General features: G+C 36.3%; 1 protein-coding gene across 4 annotated transcripts in view; it reads left to right on the forward strand.

The window, feature by feature from the left end:
* ETV1 (ETS variant transcription factor 1) overlaps positions 1–19,305 on the forward strand; it is a 67,143-nt gene that overhangs the window by 2,197 nt on the left and 45,641 nt on the right. For 3 of the 4 annotated variants that reach the window (XM_055805934.1, XM_055805932.1, XM_055805933.1), the window contains exons 4-5: positions 1,380–1,427; positions 11,306–11,359. In XM_055805934.1, coding sequence (XP_055661909.1) covers positions 1,380–1,427; positions 11,306–11,359 — 102 coding nt within the window. Of the gene's footprint in view, positions 1–1,379; positions 1,428–1,482; positions 1,957–11,305; positions 11,360–19,305 lie in introns of those variants that run through there. The other variant, XM_055805935.1, reaches the window with a different exon arrangement.

Consider the following 19,305-nt stretch of genomic DNA (forward strand, 5'->3'; position numbering starts at 1 on the left):
GCAGGAGCGAGAATGCTGGTGTGGACGTTGTTGGTTTTCACTCTAGCTTTACTGTAGTGCTGTTAGTCAGGCTCCTGGTGTCTGGCAGCCCGTTTCTATTGCTGTGTAACACTGGTAGGGTTAAAAATCCTGGGAAATTCGTTTAAGGGAGTCTAGAGTGGGCAAAGTTTTAGGTGGCCAAAGATCTGTAACTTGGTCCCATCAGTAGACACTCACATGGTTGTAGCTTGAGAACTGTAGTTGAACAATAGCTGTTAACACATCTTTAGGTTACATGGCCGGTATAGATGCTATGCCTACACCCTGCGAGTACAAAGACGTACAGGAAGGTATATAGGGACCTACAGTTTACCCCTATATACACCTTCCTAGGATGAGGACACATGGATACACTTTTCAAAATCTCTACTTACTTGTTTGGAAAAGTTTATTTTAGGGTAGATTGAAAAGAAAACAACTTGCTGATTTTAAGTTAAATGACTTACCAATGTGAACATGAGGTATCAGTCCACAGAATAAATGAATAGCCTCTGTCATTTAAGTGTATGTAAATAGTTATCTGACAGCATTCATAAAGGAGGAAGTCTCTCTCAAAATACAGTAAATTAAAAATAAACCATTTATCTTTTGAAATATCCTACCTAGTAAACAGAATTTTCTTAACTGAGTTTCTGAGCTTTGCAAGTAAGCTGAATGCTGCTCTGGTTTACACCCATTATGAGCAATTGATTTCAGTGAATTGCAAAAAAATACAAGCTGCTGCAAAACTCTGTCCATGGAGAAGGTGGTTTCACTTTAAGTACAGTGAGTACAACATAGAGGAAACAGTGGTGATTCTCTTGTCATACAAAGTAAAACATAAAGGGAAGTACAGAAGATTTCCCATTTCTATTTGCTGTTGCAGCAGCTCAGGTGTTTGGTTCAGAATTTTTATATGATAGTTATGACACTGTGAATAAAAATACTCAGTCATTGCTCCGGCGGGACTCCTGTTGAAGTCTGAGAGAGCTTTTTCTGGGGCAGACACTGCAGGAGGAGGCCCAAATTGTATAAGGAAAAATAATTCACCTTCTAAGAAAGGTTATAATTTTTAACTTTCTATGTATTACTGAATAAGCCTTTTATACTACAAAGTTTGGTTGAGATTCTGGTTATTATTTTAAGGGTTGATAAAACAATTCAGTATGTACTTCTTGATTAGTAGGTGTAGAAAAATCAGGAACTGCAACCCGAAAATACCTGCGTGGTCTATATGTTTGACTGCCAAAATAGAATTCATATACATTGTTCTTCAGGAAAAAATGTGTTTTCAAACATATTTTAATCTTACAAGGGATTAAAGGTATGAGCCTTTTATCCATGTCTTCATCTTTTTGCAGAACTCTTTCAAGATCTGAGTCAATTACAGGAGACATGGCTTGCAGAAGGTAAGGGAAAAAACTGCTTGTAAAAAGAGGAAAAAAACTCTGGAGGGGGAGAAACAAAACAAAAAAAAAAGTCCTGAACTTGCTGTCTTAATGTTCAGCCCAATTAATTGAGCTCTAAAAGAGCCACCTCATGTGTCATGCATACATTAGAGCCTCTGATGAGTTTGTCTTTGGGGACTCTGGGGCTGCTCTACCCAGTGTCATCACAAATTACCAGGAGAAATTGCTTCCAGCTCACAATCACATCTGCTTTTGGCAAGAACTAATGCACCAAGACTTCAAGTTCTAAGCCTCGGTTCAGATTTTAATTGCAATTGATCAGGTTTATATTATTGTACCTCGAGAGACTACATACAGCCAGAACTGGGCTTGCTGTTTCCTTTAGAGCAGCACATATAATTATTTGGTGTTCTGGTGGAGTACTTTTCTGATGGCAGAAATTAGTTTCTCTGGGTTCATCGGGACGGGATGCTTCAAGATTTAAGTGCAAGTGTCTTCTTTCCACCTTGTTCACAGCACAGAACATTAGGTGTGTATGGAATACTTAAAAAGTACTATTTCTTTTTTTATTTTTCTTCTATTTAATTTTTTCCCTCCAGAAACCTTTAAATATTTTGCATGTTATTTTTGTCTTTGTATTTGTAGTTGTGAGACTGTGTAAGGGGTGATTGGAAAACTGACATCAGTCTGTTCTACACCGGCTTGTGCTTTTAACTATTTCAAATAATCTTGCAGAGGACATTGTACTGAAGAGAGAAGGTTTAAGAACAATAATGTAGAAATCTGAATTTAGAGTAGCTGTTGAGAGAATCATTTAACAATAGCAAAAAATGAGCTGCTGCATTAAGAGAACTTTTAACAAAATGCAAGGTAGCTTTCTGCTTGTTGAAGTGTATTTGTTTTCTTCAGCTATGTTTTCTGATATTTTTTCCTTTGATATTTATAATAGTGTTTATTTTAAGCATAAAGAATTTTATGTATTGTCTGTTCTTAGTGTTTCTGGTTCAAATTTTTATGTAAACTGCATCTGAAATAAACATGATTTTGATGCAAGTTAACATAATCTCTCCAAATTTATCCTGATATAAATGAATCTGAGTATTCACATATGTTTAATTTTTATCATATACTGGACTGTGAACAGCTGTTCATATACTAGGTATTCTGTTTTTTTGGGAAGGAGGGATGTTGGAGTGAAATGCTTGCTGTTGGTTTTCATAGAAAGAGAAATATGCTGATGATTACTTGCCTACATAGTGATTCTGTTTGAACAGCTTTATATGTAGTTAGGCAAGTTCTTAACCTTTAAGTAAGTTGTTGGGTATTGTTTATTTTGCTGATGTTTTTATTCTCCTAGCATTATTTTTAGCATGTAGTTATTCTATATATAATCAAAAAGTTCTCTTTAAATTAATGGAACAGAGGATATATTTTTATGAATTAATATGATTCTTTCCTAGTCACTGAAAACAGGATGTTCTGTACTGAGATCATTTTTGTAGTATAATGATCAGATACAATTGTAATTGTCTTCCTGTGGTAATTTGCCTAAGGAACTCCTTATTTTGTGTTATCTCATTCATTCTGACAAGCCAGAAATATGTTAAAATGCTACTATTTCTTGGCGGAGAGGAGAAATTTTAGTTTGATTTTTCACTGGCATGGGTGTTTTTATTTCTGAAAATGATTAAATTTCTTTGATCATAAGTCAGAAAAATAGAGGTAGATTCATAATGCATGTGCAGATAGTAATGAAAGTTTGAAAAATAATTTAAAACTGATTTAATAATTTCTGTAGGTACATAGATTACTGTAATGGCAATTTTTATTCTGGAAGCACTGCTTATTTTAGAATGAATTGTTTGACAGCCTTTTTTTCTCTGTAGTGGAGTCTATTTCACTGACTAAATTTGGATAGGTTTTGAGAGAGAAAGGTGTCTAGTCCAGTGTCAGCTAGGTTGAGGAGCCTTTGTAAAAGCAGATAGCATCATCTGGTAAGTATTTAAAAATGAAAAAAACAGAAGTTGCCTTTTCATCTAGCAGAGGATAGTAAAGCTAAATAATGTTATAATTATATTTTCCCACAGCATATTACAACTAAATATTTACAGGTGTTTCAGTGTTCTAGAAATACTTTAAGAAATCTATGTGTTTCAGGCCATGCCATCGTTTTAGGTGTTCCATAAAACACAAACTTTGTACAGCTTTTCTAAAGGCTAAACTAAAGTTGAAATAAAAAGTCAATATGAGAAACCAAAATATTAAGCTATTAACTTTATCCCATATTTTTATTAAAAAAAACAACAAAACCAACAACAAACAACTAAACCCACTTTTGGTAGTCTTTGTAATATATTAGTATTTGAGGATATTATAGCTCTGCTCAAATGTCTACAGGGATGAGATTAGCCAGGAAACAGATTTTGAAATCAGACTTGTTTACTCATTGCTAGATGTGTCCATTTATGTTCTTCTGGACCTTCATGGGCTAGAAGTCTGCCAATTTGGCAGCGTCAGTAATGTTTACATATTTCTTTTCATAATGCTCTGGAGCCAGGGAAATGACCATGAAATTTTAAAACATCTTGACCCTTTTTAAGAAAAGCAGTGGCAGCTGACCAGGTTTCTCCCACGAGTTCAGATCCCCACTGGGGAGTAACCAGGTCAAAAATCTACTTATTAGTTAGGAGAAGAAAGTGAGTTGCATTTTATGACACACAAAAAAATGCTTGTGGGTTTCTTTTTGTTTGCTTTTCCTGAAGCTATCCTTACTACATCACGTATTTTAGCCTGGAGATTTTTACAGTTAGTGTCACCTGTGAGAAGTTGGTGGTAAACAAGTAAACAGAAAATAAATGTGTTCTTTTCCCACCAAAAATGGTAGGAGGTTCACATGTATTAAAGAATTAATCCAAAATGTAAACAGTTCAGTAACCTCTTTAATATTTTATTGCTCCATAATTAACAAGCTGAATACGACTTACAGAAAACTTACAGATGTGTTCCACTAGCTGCATACTAGATTTTTATGGAAATTAGTTTTTCTTCTTACTCTGTTTAACATGAAATATGTAAGAACATCTAAATGATTTTGATATAAAACTTACTTTGAATAAGATTCCCTCTGGCAGTTGTTACGCTGGACAGAATATAGATTGTAACAGTTTCCTGATGCCAGAAACTTGAAAGTGGGGGGAGCCTTTAATAATTGTTTCAACCTTCAAACTTGAAAGGAAATAGTTAAAATTACCTATTGCTAATGAAGGCAAATATTATTCGGATACTATCTTTTGTTTTATATTTAAATAACTTGATGGCAACATTTTGTCATGATAATATTATAAAATGACTATTGATTCCATATATTTGGAATCAGATAGGTTTTGGCAGATTGCAATTGTTCAGTGACTTGATAAAAATAGTTCAAATATTAATCTAATGCTAGCTTATCATGGTAGCTGTTACTTCTTGTTCTGAAATAAAATGGACAGATAGAAAAAATTCTTAGTGAGTGAATGTCTCCTTTCCATGGTGAAAGCATTTGGTTTTGGGGTATAATGGATTTACAACAAATCAGTTTTTTATTTAAACTTACCCTTTCAGCGGCTAGTTTCTCCTGCAGCTTGTTAAAGGTATGTAAAAGGCATCCCAGGCAAAGACAAATAATGAATTTGTGCACTGGATCTGCTTCTTAAAGCAATAGATAGTACGCTTCTCAGATGTTAATAAACTGAAAAATAAAAATGTTTTTGGGTGACTTGAAAAAACACAAAAAGATTACGTGAACAATAAGTGGTTTGAAATAATAGCTACAGGTAACAGGTTCATGCCTCTAGTGCAGTTTAGCTAAACAATGGATGGGCTACTACAAGCTACCGGTATTTAAATGGCAGTTCTTGTTATCACAAAGTTACTCCTCCGAAGTAATACCCGAATTTGGAGTGAACTTTAGGAAATAACTTTCTGTCCTGTTCTCCTACTGTGAAGGATACAGCAGTGTTATGATGTCTAAGCTGGTGTTGACTTCTAGTTTTTTCATTAATTGAAGAGGTATGAAAATAAGTAGTTTATAGTTCTTAAAGTTTTTTTTTTTAAATAAAAGTACTAGATCTTCAAATATTAGCCTAGTTAGAGTGGCTTCGTTTAAATCAGTGAAGATGTGTAGCATCTTACTCTGGCTGACTAGCTTTCTTCTGCCAAAAAGTTATAAAATCTATCCAGTGTAAGGTAAATGCTATGTAGCCTTATGCGAGAACTATCCACGTTTTTATAGGAGCAAAAATAATGAAGAGATGGTAATTTACACCTCCGTGGCTGAGAGCTATCTGATGGGGGCAGACACTCAAAAGCAGTGAAAAGATTTTCATTTTGGAATCTGTAATACAAAAAAAAAAAATCCATTTTTTAGTATCATTATTATAGTGACCTAACACATTTGGCTTTCAAATACTTGTAACTCTAATATATGTGCACAAAAAAAGGAGAAAAGTTAATTAGGTAAAAAGGTGTGTGTGTGTGTGTGCGTTCTTTTAAAAAGAAACCCAAAAGAAATAAAACCACCAGAAATGCACAAGTCTGAAAGTCTCTGTAGTAACAAACTTTTTAACGTTCCTTTTTGCTGGAGTAGTAAATGCCTTTTATTCAAAACAATAATTTCCAAAGGTATAGTGAGTTTTGCGATCCATGAAAGATGCAGCAAAATGTTAAATGCGAATATTCCTTTTAAGCTAACTTTTTTCTCATTTTTAATGTAGCAGCAAATGAAGAGCAGATTCTGCAAACCCATCTTCATATTCCTAGGGATTATTCACATAAGGAAGAATTTTGTAATCTGGAGCTAGTTTTGAACTGCATTTGAGTTTATTAGTCAGAGCATCTCACGTTATGTAAAAAGGGGTTTGGATTGTTTTGACAGCAAATCCAGTGCTTATGGGAAATAATATTTTTTACCATCTTGAAATTTGTCACTGTTCTGCCTTCTGAATTCTCCTTTGTTAGAAACAGTTGTTCCCGTAGGAAAAAAACAACCAACAACCACCACCCTCACACACACCCTCACCGCTGCCCCCCCCCCCAGCCCCTGCTCTTTCAGGGATACTTCCAATTTACACAATCTTTCAGATACTCAGAAGTGACAATGAATCAAAGAAAACTCAATAGAGTCATTACTGTTGAGGCCTGAAGTCTTATTTTAGCTGAAGCCAAAATACTGCTGTTCTTATATAATTTCCTGCCAATTTCTTTTGCCGCTTTGAATAAATGATTGATATTTTAAAACAAATTGCTCTTAGCTCTAAAAGTGAAGTGTGAGGTCAGAGAACACAGTACCGCAGGAAGTGTTCTGCTGCCCAAAATAAAGTTTTTAAGTGAAGCGAGGCGGTTTGCAGCTTCTTGTTTTTCTGGAAAGTTTCCGTTTTTTAACAGGAACACCTTTCCCTGGCGTGCAGCTGAGCTTTTGGAAGCTGTTTGTGATTGGGAGAAGGAAGAGTTAAATTTAAGCCCTTTATAGTTCGCTTAACTTGTCATTTATTAAATAACGTTCCTCGGCAGGTCTGTGCTGCATCTTGAGACAAAGCAGTGAAATCAGTGTGTTTATGCCTAAAGTTCAAGTTTACTTTGCTGTAGCTTTCTGGAAGGGTGTGACATGAAAAGCTTGTGGTTGGGGCCACATGGTTCATGCTGGACTGTGTTTTTGTGAATGGAGGCAGAACTCCAGTTCTGACTGCTTGTCTTGAGGAATTGCTTCGGAGATCAGCTGTCTCATTCACTGGCAGAAAGAATGACTCATACATCTTCTGCCTTGTTTGGCTCCAGGTCATTGTTACAGTGGATAGAGCTGGTTTTAATTAAATATTAACTCCTTTTGTTCTGGATACTTGCTAGCGGGGACTTTTTATTTTTGTTTACTTGCAATGAAAGCCAGCTAACAGGCCCTAGTTCTAAACCTTTTTTTGTTTGTTTTCTCAAATTGCTTTCCATTTTCAAAATGAGCCGTCAGTTCAGTTTTTCCAAAGGCTTTTTAAAGCTCTAAAAACTACAAACAAGTTTTAAGTATTTTTGTGCTGTGAATGTTTGCTTTTGGAAAACTGGTTTTAACTCAGTAGGTAGTGAAACTGTAAAATCTAAACAGATAACGTCCTCAAGATCATCATTAACATTTCTGTACACTTCCCAAATCCTCTTGAGACGTTATAGCTATCAGAAGAAAAAGAAAACTTTTGGTAATAATCTAGGCTGAGCCTGGATAGTTTATGCTGCAGATGTTGTCTGCTTCAGGAGTCTGAGACTTGATGGCTCTGAATGTGAAATGAACTAATGTAGCTGCTTCTGCTATTAGCAGTAAAAGCCACGTGCTTAATATCCTTCAAAACCTTTTATTAGTCTTTTGGAATATACTTGCCTTCTCAAACCCCCATAATTAAGTAGCTCAGGGAAATACTCTCATTCAGTTAGATGATCATTTCGGATATCTTTTTCAATTTTCCTCTGAATGGCAAAATGGAAAAAAAAAGTTTTGGTGATTTATGCATTGTGTCTTGTGTTGAGTATGTTAACCGAAGACCAGTGAAGATTTTATGGCAGCCTTATTGAACTGCAGTATTTGTGAATAAAAGAAGAAAGGAAATGAATGGCATACATAAATGTGCAGACAGTTGCAGCGCTGCAAGTTAAATCTTCCTTTCAGACATTCAGGTTGAATTGTCCTTACCTGTCTGTTTAATTTCCAATGAAGTCTGCCTGTACTTATCCAAACTCAAGGTACAAAAGCCCTCTTCCCTTTGAGTAACAGAATGATGTATTCCAGCAGTTTGCCCTCTTGTAGCAAGGTGCTGGTGCAAGACGTGTATTTATTGGGCCTGATGGTGGTTGCTTGCATTTCTGCAGTATGATCATGAGCGAGTTTCAGTTCTGCTAGTTTAAAAATAATAACAGATTAAGTGAAGGAATAGTTGAAGTTCTCATTTCCAACAGTTAACAAGCCCTTTTAATTTCTTTGTATAGACTTGTGGGCTCGTTTCTAAGGTACTGCTGCTACTAAAATTAGATTCCAGTAGGAAATACATGTTCCTGGGTTGAACACTTTGGATGTTGTTATTTGTTTTGTTTATATTTGGCAGGGTTTTAAACACTTCTTAACTTGCTGTATTTCTTTTCCTACAGAGGCTTTAAGGCTATGTTACTGTTGTATTTAAAATACATTTTGACAGTGTAGTCTCCATCTATTTCTAGAGTACTGATAAAGTGATGCGCTTTGATCTCTATTAAATATGCCTTCATCAATTTGGGGCATCTATGAATTAAGTATATTTTTCTTATTTGCTCCAGACCAAATCAGGGGTAATGACAATCTCTCTAAAGTAATATATTGGTTTTCCATGACAGTTCAACCAGATGTATTTTATTTTTTCTTACTTTTTGGGTGGGGAAAAAAAGGACCTTATTTGTTCTGGAGTAAGTCAAGTTAGACGGATAAAACCTGAATAAAGCACCGGTGAAGCAGTCTGGTGCACAGAGTATGCTTTAGAAAGTTATGTAAGATTGCTGTCCCGGTTCTGCAATCACTAAATGTAGCCTCCTGATTTCAACAGGAGGGTTTTTGTTTTCTTTAAGACTTTTTTAGATATCCTGGATTCACAAATTAACATATATATATATACACATATATATGTAAAACACACGCATGTATGTGTATAAAAAAATTAGGCATACTAGCTTTCTTGCTGCATTTGAAAAGGATAGCTGGCTTAAGAAAATGCGTGGGATGGGAATTCTGTAAACAAGAAATTACTTGATACAATTCCTTTAACTGAATGTACTCACAAACCCTTCAAAAACAATTGGAAATGTAAGAAATCCTTAGAAACTGATCTTTTAAGTAGGAGACCTTGATTTCATGGTCAGATTCTTCTGTGACAGTCAAACATTTGGCATTTTTGTAAGGAAGGTGCCGAACATTTGCATGCAGTGAATTGCCTGAAATGTCAGAAATTGTGGAGCGTTAGTGTCTGGCCTTATGCTGTCCCTGTGTTAATTTTTGGTAAAAGTTCTGTGGTTTCTCTGGAGGAAAGAGAAATGTAATCCATGAAAAATATTGGGAATATTTGGGTCGGTAAAATACATGTTTTATACAGCTTCAAACTTCGAGGAGCTAACATGTCCTCAGAGGTACTGGTTTCTCCTAAAAAGGATAGGTTACTGTATTGTGTTGTTTTCTTTTTTGAATTAAAAACCCCAAACAACAAAGCAACAGTAGCTGTGCTTTTTTCCAGGGTAATCCTAATTACACTTTTTGTATTTATCTTACACTTCTTTTCAAATCTGGGTTTGCAGATTTCCTAAGGTCATTTGTTCTTAAAGGGTATTTGCTGCAGTTAAGACATTAGGACTTTAAACGTTTATTTTAAAACTGAGAGCAAATAATTTTTCAGTATAATGAGCCTGATTCTGAACTCTTTACCCAGGAAAAAAACTCCCAGTTAAGTCATTAGAAATATTTCCTGAGTTAAGGAGTGGAGGTCTGGTCCATGAAGAGTACTATAGTGCACATTCAAAAAAATTGTGAGTAATTATAATTAAATATGTATTTTTCATTCAAACAAATTCTGTTAAACTAGTAGCAGTTCACATATATCAGGGGGAATATACGCTTCCTAAACTAAAAAGTGTTCTGAGAGCATTAAAGTTACATTTTATCATTTAGCGTATTTTATTTAATGGTTTGATAGTCATGGTTTTGATAAAAGATTATATAACCAGTATTTACCTCTCAAATCTTATTGGGTAACCAGATCATGGCAGATGTTAACTTTTAATTAAGATCATATGAATTACTTGCTTGTCTTTAGACAAGAACTGTGTAAATTATAGTATTTTCAAACAGATAATTTTATGCAGCTTTGCTGTGATGATTCTTGTTAGTGTATGTTGAGGAAAAGATGACAAAGTTCAGAAACAATAAGCTGGATCTCTCTTGGGATGTCGAGTCATGCTCCGAGGATGCCGCTTCTCAGTGTCATGTTCTGCAGTTGTTCGAATGTATTCACCTATAATGTATATTCAGTGGTATTTCAGCTTAAATGGTTTACAGGAGTTTAGAACACAGTATGAGAGATGGCTAATGTCTTGGACACATAATGAAAAGGAACTGTGGTACCACAGACGCAAAATTATGTATCAGCAGACCGTGAAATGATTGTATTTTATAGCTCAGATTTGTGATAAAAGTTTCCTAAAAGCACAGATGATCTTACGCAAGGTGAATGGATGTTAATAATGATTCTTGCTTTAAGTAAATAACTTTTTTTGATGCCTGAAATGTTGTCGTTGAACCAGGAATTCTGTGGTTTGGTAAAACAGTTCTTTTTGAGTATTTAAAATAATAACAAAAAAAACCCCTACTGTGTTGGCTGACTGCCATGAGAAATTGGAATCACTTTAAGTAAGATGAAGGTGTGGTAGTTTGGGGTTAAAGATGTGTAAATGTTAAACACTTTATGTAGACTTCATGTGTACCTATTTTGAAACTGACAAGTTTTACCAGTGGCATGGTAGGTCCGGGCCCTGATGCAGGCAGTGAGGCAGGGCCAGGGCCAGTGCCAGCCTTCACGGCCTCCCACCCCTGTCACTGCGCCGGGGCTGCTCTGGACTCGCAGTGTACCGCACAGCTTCACCCCAGGGTTCATCTGATAGTAAAATGGCATGCTTGCCTAATTTTCATGCTCAACAATGAGAAAAAAAAAATTGTTAGTTCTAATCTTGGCTGCGTTTCAAATTAAGCACAAGAGTCTTTATTTATGCTTTAATGGCTTCTTTTAATTCTTTCCTTGTTTTTGTTTTTTGTTTGTTTTTTTTTTTTGTTTTTGTTTTCCTTTCTTCAGCTCAGGTACCTGACAATGACGAGCAGTTTGTGCCAGACTATCAGGCTGAAAGTTGTAAGTATAGTATGAATCATCACTTTGTTAAAAATTAGTATATTTATATTTGAGTTTTCATATTTGTGATTTATTGTGTCATCTGCAGTCATGTGATAGCTCCTTTTGCTGGTCGGTGACATCAGAATGATGAATAGATAAATCAAGTGGCATTTTGACATGCAGCTAAAAAGAAGGTTTTTTGGTCTGAAGGTACCACCTTTAGCAGTTGGCCCTCTCCTGTAGTTCCCACCTGCCAGCCCCAAGGGAAGCAAGGAGAGACGCAGATTGTGGGGATGGGGGTGTGTTTCTCTGTCCATAGAGTGAGGAGTGGAATGTGTTGAGGCAGGACAAGATCAGATGCTGTGTGATACTGTGATACGCTGAGCAGAAATAGGGCTGCTCAGTATGTTTTGTGTATAAATAAATTCACCACATAATCAATCAAATACAGTCACTGCTGAAGCATTTTTAAGTTGTCTTAGCATGTGGCACTTTGTTGCTCTAACAAAATTTCCCTTTGAATTAATGGGAGGAAGCAGGAGTTACGTTAAGCTGGATGCTTTGCATTGTTTGGTTTGCTACTTTACTTAGTATGTGCCCCAATTTACTTTTTTTAGCCTGTGCTCCTCAAATCTTGCCTTTACTTGCTGAAGTGCTGCTGTTCTGTTAAGCACTGATTCCCCTTCGCTGTACCTGCTGTTCTGTGATTTTGGGTGGTTGCAAGGGCCTAATAAAGAAATGGCATGAGAAACTTTATCTGCCAAAGTCACGGGATTCTTGGAGCTTCTTTATGCATCTTTCTTCCTCATGGCAAAGCTTCTCTTCGTCATCGAAGGTCTCTTCTAAACAGTGTCTGCTGATTGCAGCAGAGCGCTTGGTAGCTTTTGCGTTTTGCTAAATAACTTAAGTAATTTATCCTATCAGAGTGAATTTCTGCAGTTCACTAAACCAGATAGCTGTTGAATACAGCATTCATGTACTGAAATGTTAGGATTAAAATTAGAAAGATTCAAAAGAATTGCATTAGAGTAGTCTTTAACCCCACAACCAAATTCAGACTTGTTTTCTTATAAATCTTTTAGAGGATTTTTTCCCAGTTATTTAGAAACTGTTTTAAGAAGAATTTGAGCATATTCGTAACAACATTTTGTAGGGAAAGAAAAGAAAAAAAAGATGATTTTTTGTCCCCTGTACTCTTGATAGTATACCTGCACAGCAACAATTTATTTTTGTTTTTCTCTAGAAGTTCTTGTACATATACTAACCAGCAGTCATGGTCACTTTCAAACTTCAAAAGTTGGCTTTTGTAACAGTTGGGGTTTTTTTTTTCCCACCTCTGGCTTCAAAGACTTCTTTTTTTTTTTTTTTAAATGAAACTATATTATGAAAGCCAGAACAGTCTGTAAGTTGAAAATCAGTTATGTTATCCTACATATGAAGCTGTGTCCAAATATAGTCATGTATGCATACATCCTTTGTGTAAGAGTACAAAGTTCAGTTAGGGCTTCTATTAACCCGCAATTATCGTTACACAACAAGTCAATGATTCCTGGAAAATAATTTGTGAACAGTGAATGAAAAGCCTCATTGAAGCTGGTCACTGCTTTTGGTGATAAAGAAATTCTCCTAATATGGCTATTTTATTAATGCTGTTGTATTTCAAAGTTCCTTAGCCACAGCTTACACATTACTATCAAAGGAACATTTATTTCTTCATTTCAGTTGGTTTCTTTATCTTAAGTAAAGGTCAGGAGAGCTTCCTGGAGTGTTATTCTGGCAAAGGTTGTGGAGTTTCAGACATATACTTGGATATAATGTATGTTGCTGTGGGCTCTGCAAAACAGGAACGGAGATCAACATAACCAAAGCCATGGGGAAATTACTGCTGCAGAAGTAGCACAATTGTGACTGTTATCTCTGGGATCCAAACCTGCCTCCAAACGCTATTATAATGACTATATAATCTATAAGTACTTGCCCTGTTACTGGCAGCAGCCTGGCAGGAACACTTGGCGCTTTTTTTAAATTTTTTTATTTTAAAAAATGTTTATTGTTTTGAAACATGGGAGAGGATGGGCAAGCTTTCGTAGGTTCAGTCTTTAGTACACTTAACTGAGCCATAAGCAGTGAAGGACAGAAGTGTATGCCAGTGAAGGGGGTCACAGTCGCTTTAGTTCACAGGCAACCAAACTGTTGTTTGCTGCACAGATTCAGTTTATGGAGCCGTGTGTAGGTAAGGGTGTGTGTGTGTGTATTGTGCAGAGTTCGTGAAGAAAACAAGTGCTCCACTGAAACAGTTATAGTCTGCAGTCCAGGTACAAAAATTAGTGAGGTTTTATTTCTAGTGTCATTGATAGAGAAATGGGCTTTAAACCTGAGGTAGGTTTGTGGTCATAAATGGAAATTTTTAGCACTGAAAGAACTTGTAAGAAACTTTGGTAACAGTAGCAGTGCTGGAAAGCTGTGGTAAAAACTTTCTTGCCTAGAAATCACCAAGTTAGTTAACTCTTGAAGCAAAGATAGGGAGCATAGTAGAGGAATTGATACTGCCAAGATCATGTGCTGTGTCCTAGTGCTGAGCAGGATTAAATGCCCCTTAAAGTGCCATGGGTTTTGCGTTTCTTTTCTGTAATAATGATTTTAACTAGTGAAACTGCACTGGTATTAGTAACTAAGGGAAACATTTAGTTTAGATTAGATACATAGTCCACTTTATCCACTTTGGGGATTTAACTTCAGAGCTAGTGTGGAAGCCATGAATATTTCAATTATGAGTTGCTATTAAACTTCACTCAGTTTTCAAAAAGCAAACATAATACATATATTTATAGTTCAGGTGTGGGCTTTAGATATACGAGTGAGATCAACAGCTAGCATGACTTCATGTGATATTATTGACGTTACTAGAACTGTGCATATTTCTACTAGCTAAGGATCCAGCATAAGCTTTGCCTTAATGTTTTAAGCTTCAGTTTACCTGTTCAAAGCTGAATTTATTTTGTTATTCCATTATGTCTTCTTGAAAGTGGTTCTTCCTGCCATAATAATCTTAGAAATGTCTGCATTTCCAATCCTTTCTTTTTTTTTCACAGCGTCCAAAGCCCCATCTTGCCCATCTTGTATTACCTTTTTATTAAGTATTTTTTTAACTTCGAATACTTATCACAAAGAACCTTTTTGTAGTTTAGCTCAGTGTGAGCGGAATGAAGAGTAGATAACAGCTAGCCTGTTCGGATGAAATTTGAAAAACAAATCGCAGTTTAGTTTCTTGTAACCTTTTGCTTTCTGCAGTGCCTGAACTTTTTGAGTTCTAAGGGAGAAAAACATGTTTCAGAAAGACTTTTGGGTATTTTTTTCGGCTTGCAATTACAGTGGAGAAATACCACAACTGCATATTAAATAATGTAGTTTTCTTACTCTTTCCATTCTCATTAGAAAAAAATCCACAAAAAGAGGGAGGAAATCACTTTTACAGGCATTTGCTTCGAAATTCTGTGTTAGGCAGATTGATTTTGCCCCATTCTGAATCTGCTTCTACACTTCAGCTGACCTGTTTGCGATATATTCAAGTGACTTCCTAAAGACTCTTCTGTTAGTAATTACATGAAAAATCGTGTAAGGCAAAACCACAACATCTGTTTCTCCAAAAAGGTGGATGTCTCTTTTTTAAAAAAAATCAGCATTCTGTATGTGACACTGTTCCCAAATTCTTATCTAATTCCTAAGACCTAGTTAAGCTGTTTTTCTGCCTGTATAAAGTCAGTATTCATGTGTGGAGAAGGGTGACCTGTGTTAACTTCCTCAGATAAGGTTTCCTATTGTTTCAAATCCATTTTCATATACTGAGGAGGAGCCAGATCCTGAACCTGTTGTAATCAGTGGTGAGGCTTTCAGATACTGTAGAACAGCAAGGACTTTCCAGTCTAGGAGTAAAAATGAATATAGTGTTCAGCTTGCTTGAAGTCAGTAGCTGTTGAGGTGAAGATTGCTTGCTCCCATTGTTTGGATGGTTTCTATGACAGACACAAGAGGAAGTAGGTAGGATTTGCTGATGTTTAAAGGATGTAGTTGGCAGAGAAAACTCTGTTTTGTCAACAATCCACTGATTTGTAAATCAACCTTGGTACAATTGGTTATAAATGGGGATTACCCTGCACCAAACCAGATTGCCTGGTGTGTTAATAGCATAATTGTTTTTTGTTTTGTTTGAATAATATGTATTTACGTTGCTCTGTTCTTCCAGAGTTTGGGATGCTTTTTTTCCATTTCTTCTTTTGCCCCAAAATGTACATTACTCCTTTAAAATTAATGATAAACTCTGTCTTTTTGCTCTTTATTTCTTACTGAGTTTCTGCTAATGAGGATTTGTGTTGTGCTTCACCTTCTTGATCGGTTTCCTTCCTTGTCTTTCATTTTGTTCCTGTATTGTTTCCCTGACCATCAGAGCCTTAACACTGCCGAGGGGTAAATGTTAATGTTAGACCACAGCTGTTGACAGTAAATGGGAAGGGCTGGCTGTAAAATCTGTGTTCCTCCATGTCTGATTCAACTTTAAGATAGGAAAAATACTTTTTTAGTAGTGATTTTGTCACTCATCTTTCACAGCCTTTATTCTTTCACTTACCTCTGGATTTTTTCCTCCAGGGTTAGCAAAGGAGCTCTTTCAACGTAGATTCCAGGAGCCTTAAATTATTCAGGGATGTGCTTTTTAGATGCTCTGGCTTGCAATCTTTAAAAGCCTGTTAAAGAGAGATTCTTTACATAGGCTTCAGGTAGCTGTATTCTTCTGTCATTTTAACTAATGGCTTAGGATATTCCAAATGCGGTTTAAATGAGGAAAGGCTTTAATATTTATTTACATGTTCATAGCATCCAAAATCATACTTTTTTTTTTTTTTTTTCACGATCAGGTGAAGAATGCTTGGTTTGTTTTATTTTTGTTCTCTTTACTTTTGTGGCTTAAATTCCAAAAGGGAATTTCAGAACTAGAAGAGCATTTCCTGTTTGTTTTAGTATAGCAAAAGATGGTGAGCAATTGGTAGAGGTTAATTTTCACTTATTTTGACATATTTTGGAGAAAAAACCCCACATGATTAAAACAGTAGAAAACACCAGAATGATATAAGTTCTGATGGGCCTGCTGAAGTCAAAGGGAGATCTGTTTACTGGGTTTGTTTTTGTTTATGATGCAGAATGTTTTAATTTTGCAGCTTCTAGAAAAAAATTTAGTGGACTGAAAAAAATGACATTTTTTTAACGCGGTGATTCACTACGTAGGCAGCTGGTAGTCATGTCTTGGTAGTGCACAATGTCCTAGAAATTGCAGTTGGTAGTGTTTTGGTTTTCTCTGTACGGCAAGTTGCACACACTAGTGTGTTTTCAGGTTTGGGGTTTTTTTTCTACAAATTTCCTTTTTATTTCTTTTTTTTTTTTTAAAGAGCCTATGTGGCTGGTCTCAAATGTAGCTCTGCAAGTGTGGTACTGTAGCAGGCAGTCTGATAAATATCCTACAAGGTGGTGCTAGTTATTCTTGGTGCTTAGCTATTCCCTAGTAGGGCTTTCTACTGCAGCTGTGTTTTGGTTTTTGCCACTTGTCTTGAAACTACTTCCTTTCATAGGTCAGACACTGTCAAATACAGAGACATTTACTTATTTATTTTAGTGCATGCCCGACTGTGACGGATTCTTTCTAAAGGGCTGCAGGAGTCAGGGCTCTGTGGTTTGTTCTGCCCTTAGCTTTGCATGACCTTGGGCATGTTGCTTAACATCTTTGTTTCTCGGTTTGAAGTAGGTACAGAAATGCATGTATCATGCTGCTGTGAGATATACAGCTTTCTTAATGATCACTTATCTAGAGATCTCAAAAGCATTTTACAAAGAGTGTCCAATGCAATTGCTGTTGTAAGAGCTGGAGAGGTCAGACTGAGGAGTCCATGCAGACCACCTTATCTCCCTTCATAGTTGCCTTAGATAGCCTTGCTTCTTTCATTGTGTCCCTGGGCACTTGTTTCCTTTGTTTAAAGCAGGACTGAAACTGTTACCAGCTGTTAACTTTCTTTTTCTTTTTTTTTTTTTGTTTTGTTTTGTTTTGTTGTGGGGTTTGGTTTTTTTTGGTTAAATTCTTGTTCAAAAGAAATTAGGAATTGGTGTTTTTCAGAGAACCTTGTGGGCTCATTTTGTGGTTCATCACTGGGCATCAGCCTGTGCTAATACAGATTTTATTTTTTTTTCTTCTTCTTCTAGAGGATTTTTGGAAATATTTAAAACTGCCATAATCGTGACCTTTTCCATAATTGCAAGATTTAATTCTTGGAAAAGTTTTACCAAGAGGCAGACTGTTGACCATAATGCCTTTAATTTGTGATCTTAACAGTAGAGAATTTGTGGGTTTGCTTTGATTTTAATAGGCAATTTCTGTTTATTTGCTTTTCTGCTTGTGTTGTCATGCTGAATTTTCCAGCTTTGAAATGGTGAAGACTTTAGGCTCTCCTAGATTCTAGTAGTGGTAGTGGCACACAGGTTGTGTAAATACTAATGGCAACAGTAGCACTGTGAATTGAATTACAAGACCCCATCAAATACACAGGTTTTGATTTTAAAAACTTTTTAAGTGGAAGCTATTCCTTTCAGAGTGCCCTGTATGCCATGTGAACATTATTACTAACGAAAAAGTGCAACTGGGCATCCCAGCAGAGATGGCAGCCACATTATGCAGATTTTAACTGCACAGGGCCACTGTGAACCTGATGGTCACCAGCTCTATGGGGCATGGAGGAGCAACAGCACCTGGACAGGGCTCTTCTTGTGGGGTGCTGCCCCCCTGGCTGCCCCCTGGCCCTCCATTGGCATGTCCCTGCTCAGCCAAACTGACTTGATTTCCTTTCCTCAGAGCCTCATCCTAGTTTGCTGTTTTATTGCAGATTAAAGGCTTGGGTTGCATGTGGACGTTATCAGCTAATGAATAAACTTCAGTCATCCTGTCCTGTGATAAATCTGCCTCCTAGATCAAAGATGAAGCATGTAGACCTTTTTTCTTTCAAATGGTAATTTCTTAAGGCTGTCAGATCACTTCCTAAAGTCTGTTTACATAAAAACAAAAACATTAAACATATTTTATTCAAAATGTTGAATTTTTGGTTTTGAAAAAACCTATTTCCTCTCCGAGGAAGCCTCCCCTCCTCCCGTCCCCATAAGGACTCTGTGAAGATCCCATCTGTGGAAATACAAGCAAGCCTCACATTGTGACTTGTAGTCATGGCAGTATTTTCTTAACACTACAGTTATTTCTGTTTTAAAACAGATAGTTGTTTAGTTAATTTCATCAGGAGTATGTATATGTATTAGAGCATCTGTTCAGTTCCAGTTGTATTAAAGTATGCAAAATTTGTTTCAACTGTATTTTTGCACAGAAACCAAACAAGGCAGATTGAAGGGTCTTTGTGATTCTGTTTTGATACAAAACTGTTATTCTCCCTAAACTGCTTTCCATGCAGTGTTTTTGCAAAATGTGTTTTGTATTCCAAGAGCAGCCTAAATAATGATTTGAAAATCCATGAGCTCTGAGATGGTGTAAAATAAGGAGGCAGTCTGCAAGCTGAGTCCATCTACTTCTCTTTATTTCATATTTGATATGTTTAAGTAAAATGTTTTTACGATCTGTATAATTTCTGTGTCTTTTTTCTTCTGGTTGCTGCCTCAGCAACTGAAGACAGAAGTCAGAGTCTCCCACAGACTGCCATGAAGTTTTCAAAGGGTACAGCAGGAAGAAGAGGGAGGAGAGAGTGATAGTCCTCAAAATATCAGTTAAACATTGGAGAGTCTGTGACATGTTCATGTCATGTAGGACTGGTATAGCTAGCCCGCTGTAAGCATACAGGAAAAATAGCCTTTTGTTTTTTCAGGTTCTGTGTCCTTTTGTTTTGGTCTTATGCATTTCAGTACTGAGAAGTAATTATGGTGGAGCC

The sequence above is a fragment of the Falco peregrinus genome, chromosome 5 (assembly GCF_023634155.1).
Source record: "Falco peregrinus isolate bFalPer1 chromosome 5, bFalPer1.pri, whole genome shotgun sequence".
Taxonomy (NCBI): domain Eukaryota; kingdom Metazoa; phylum Chordata; class Aves; order Falconiformes; family Falconidae; genus Falco; species Falco peregrinus.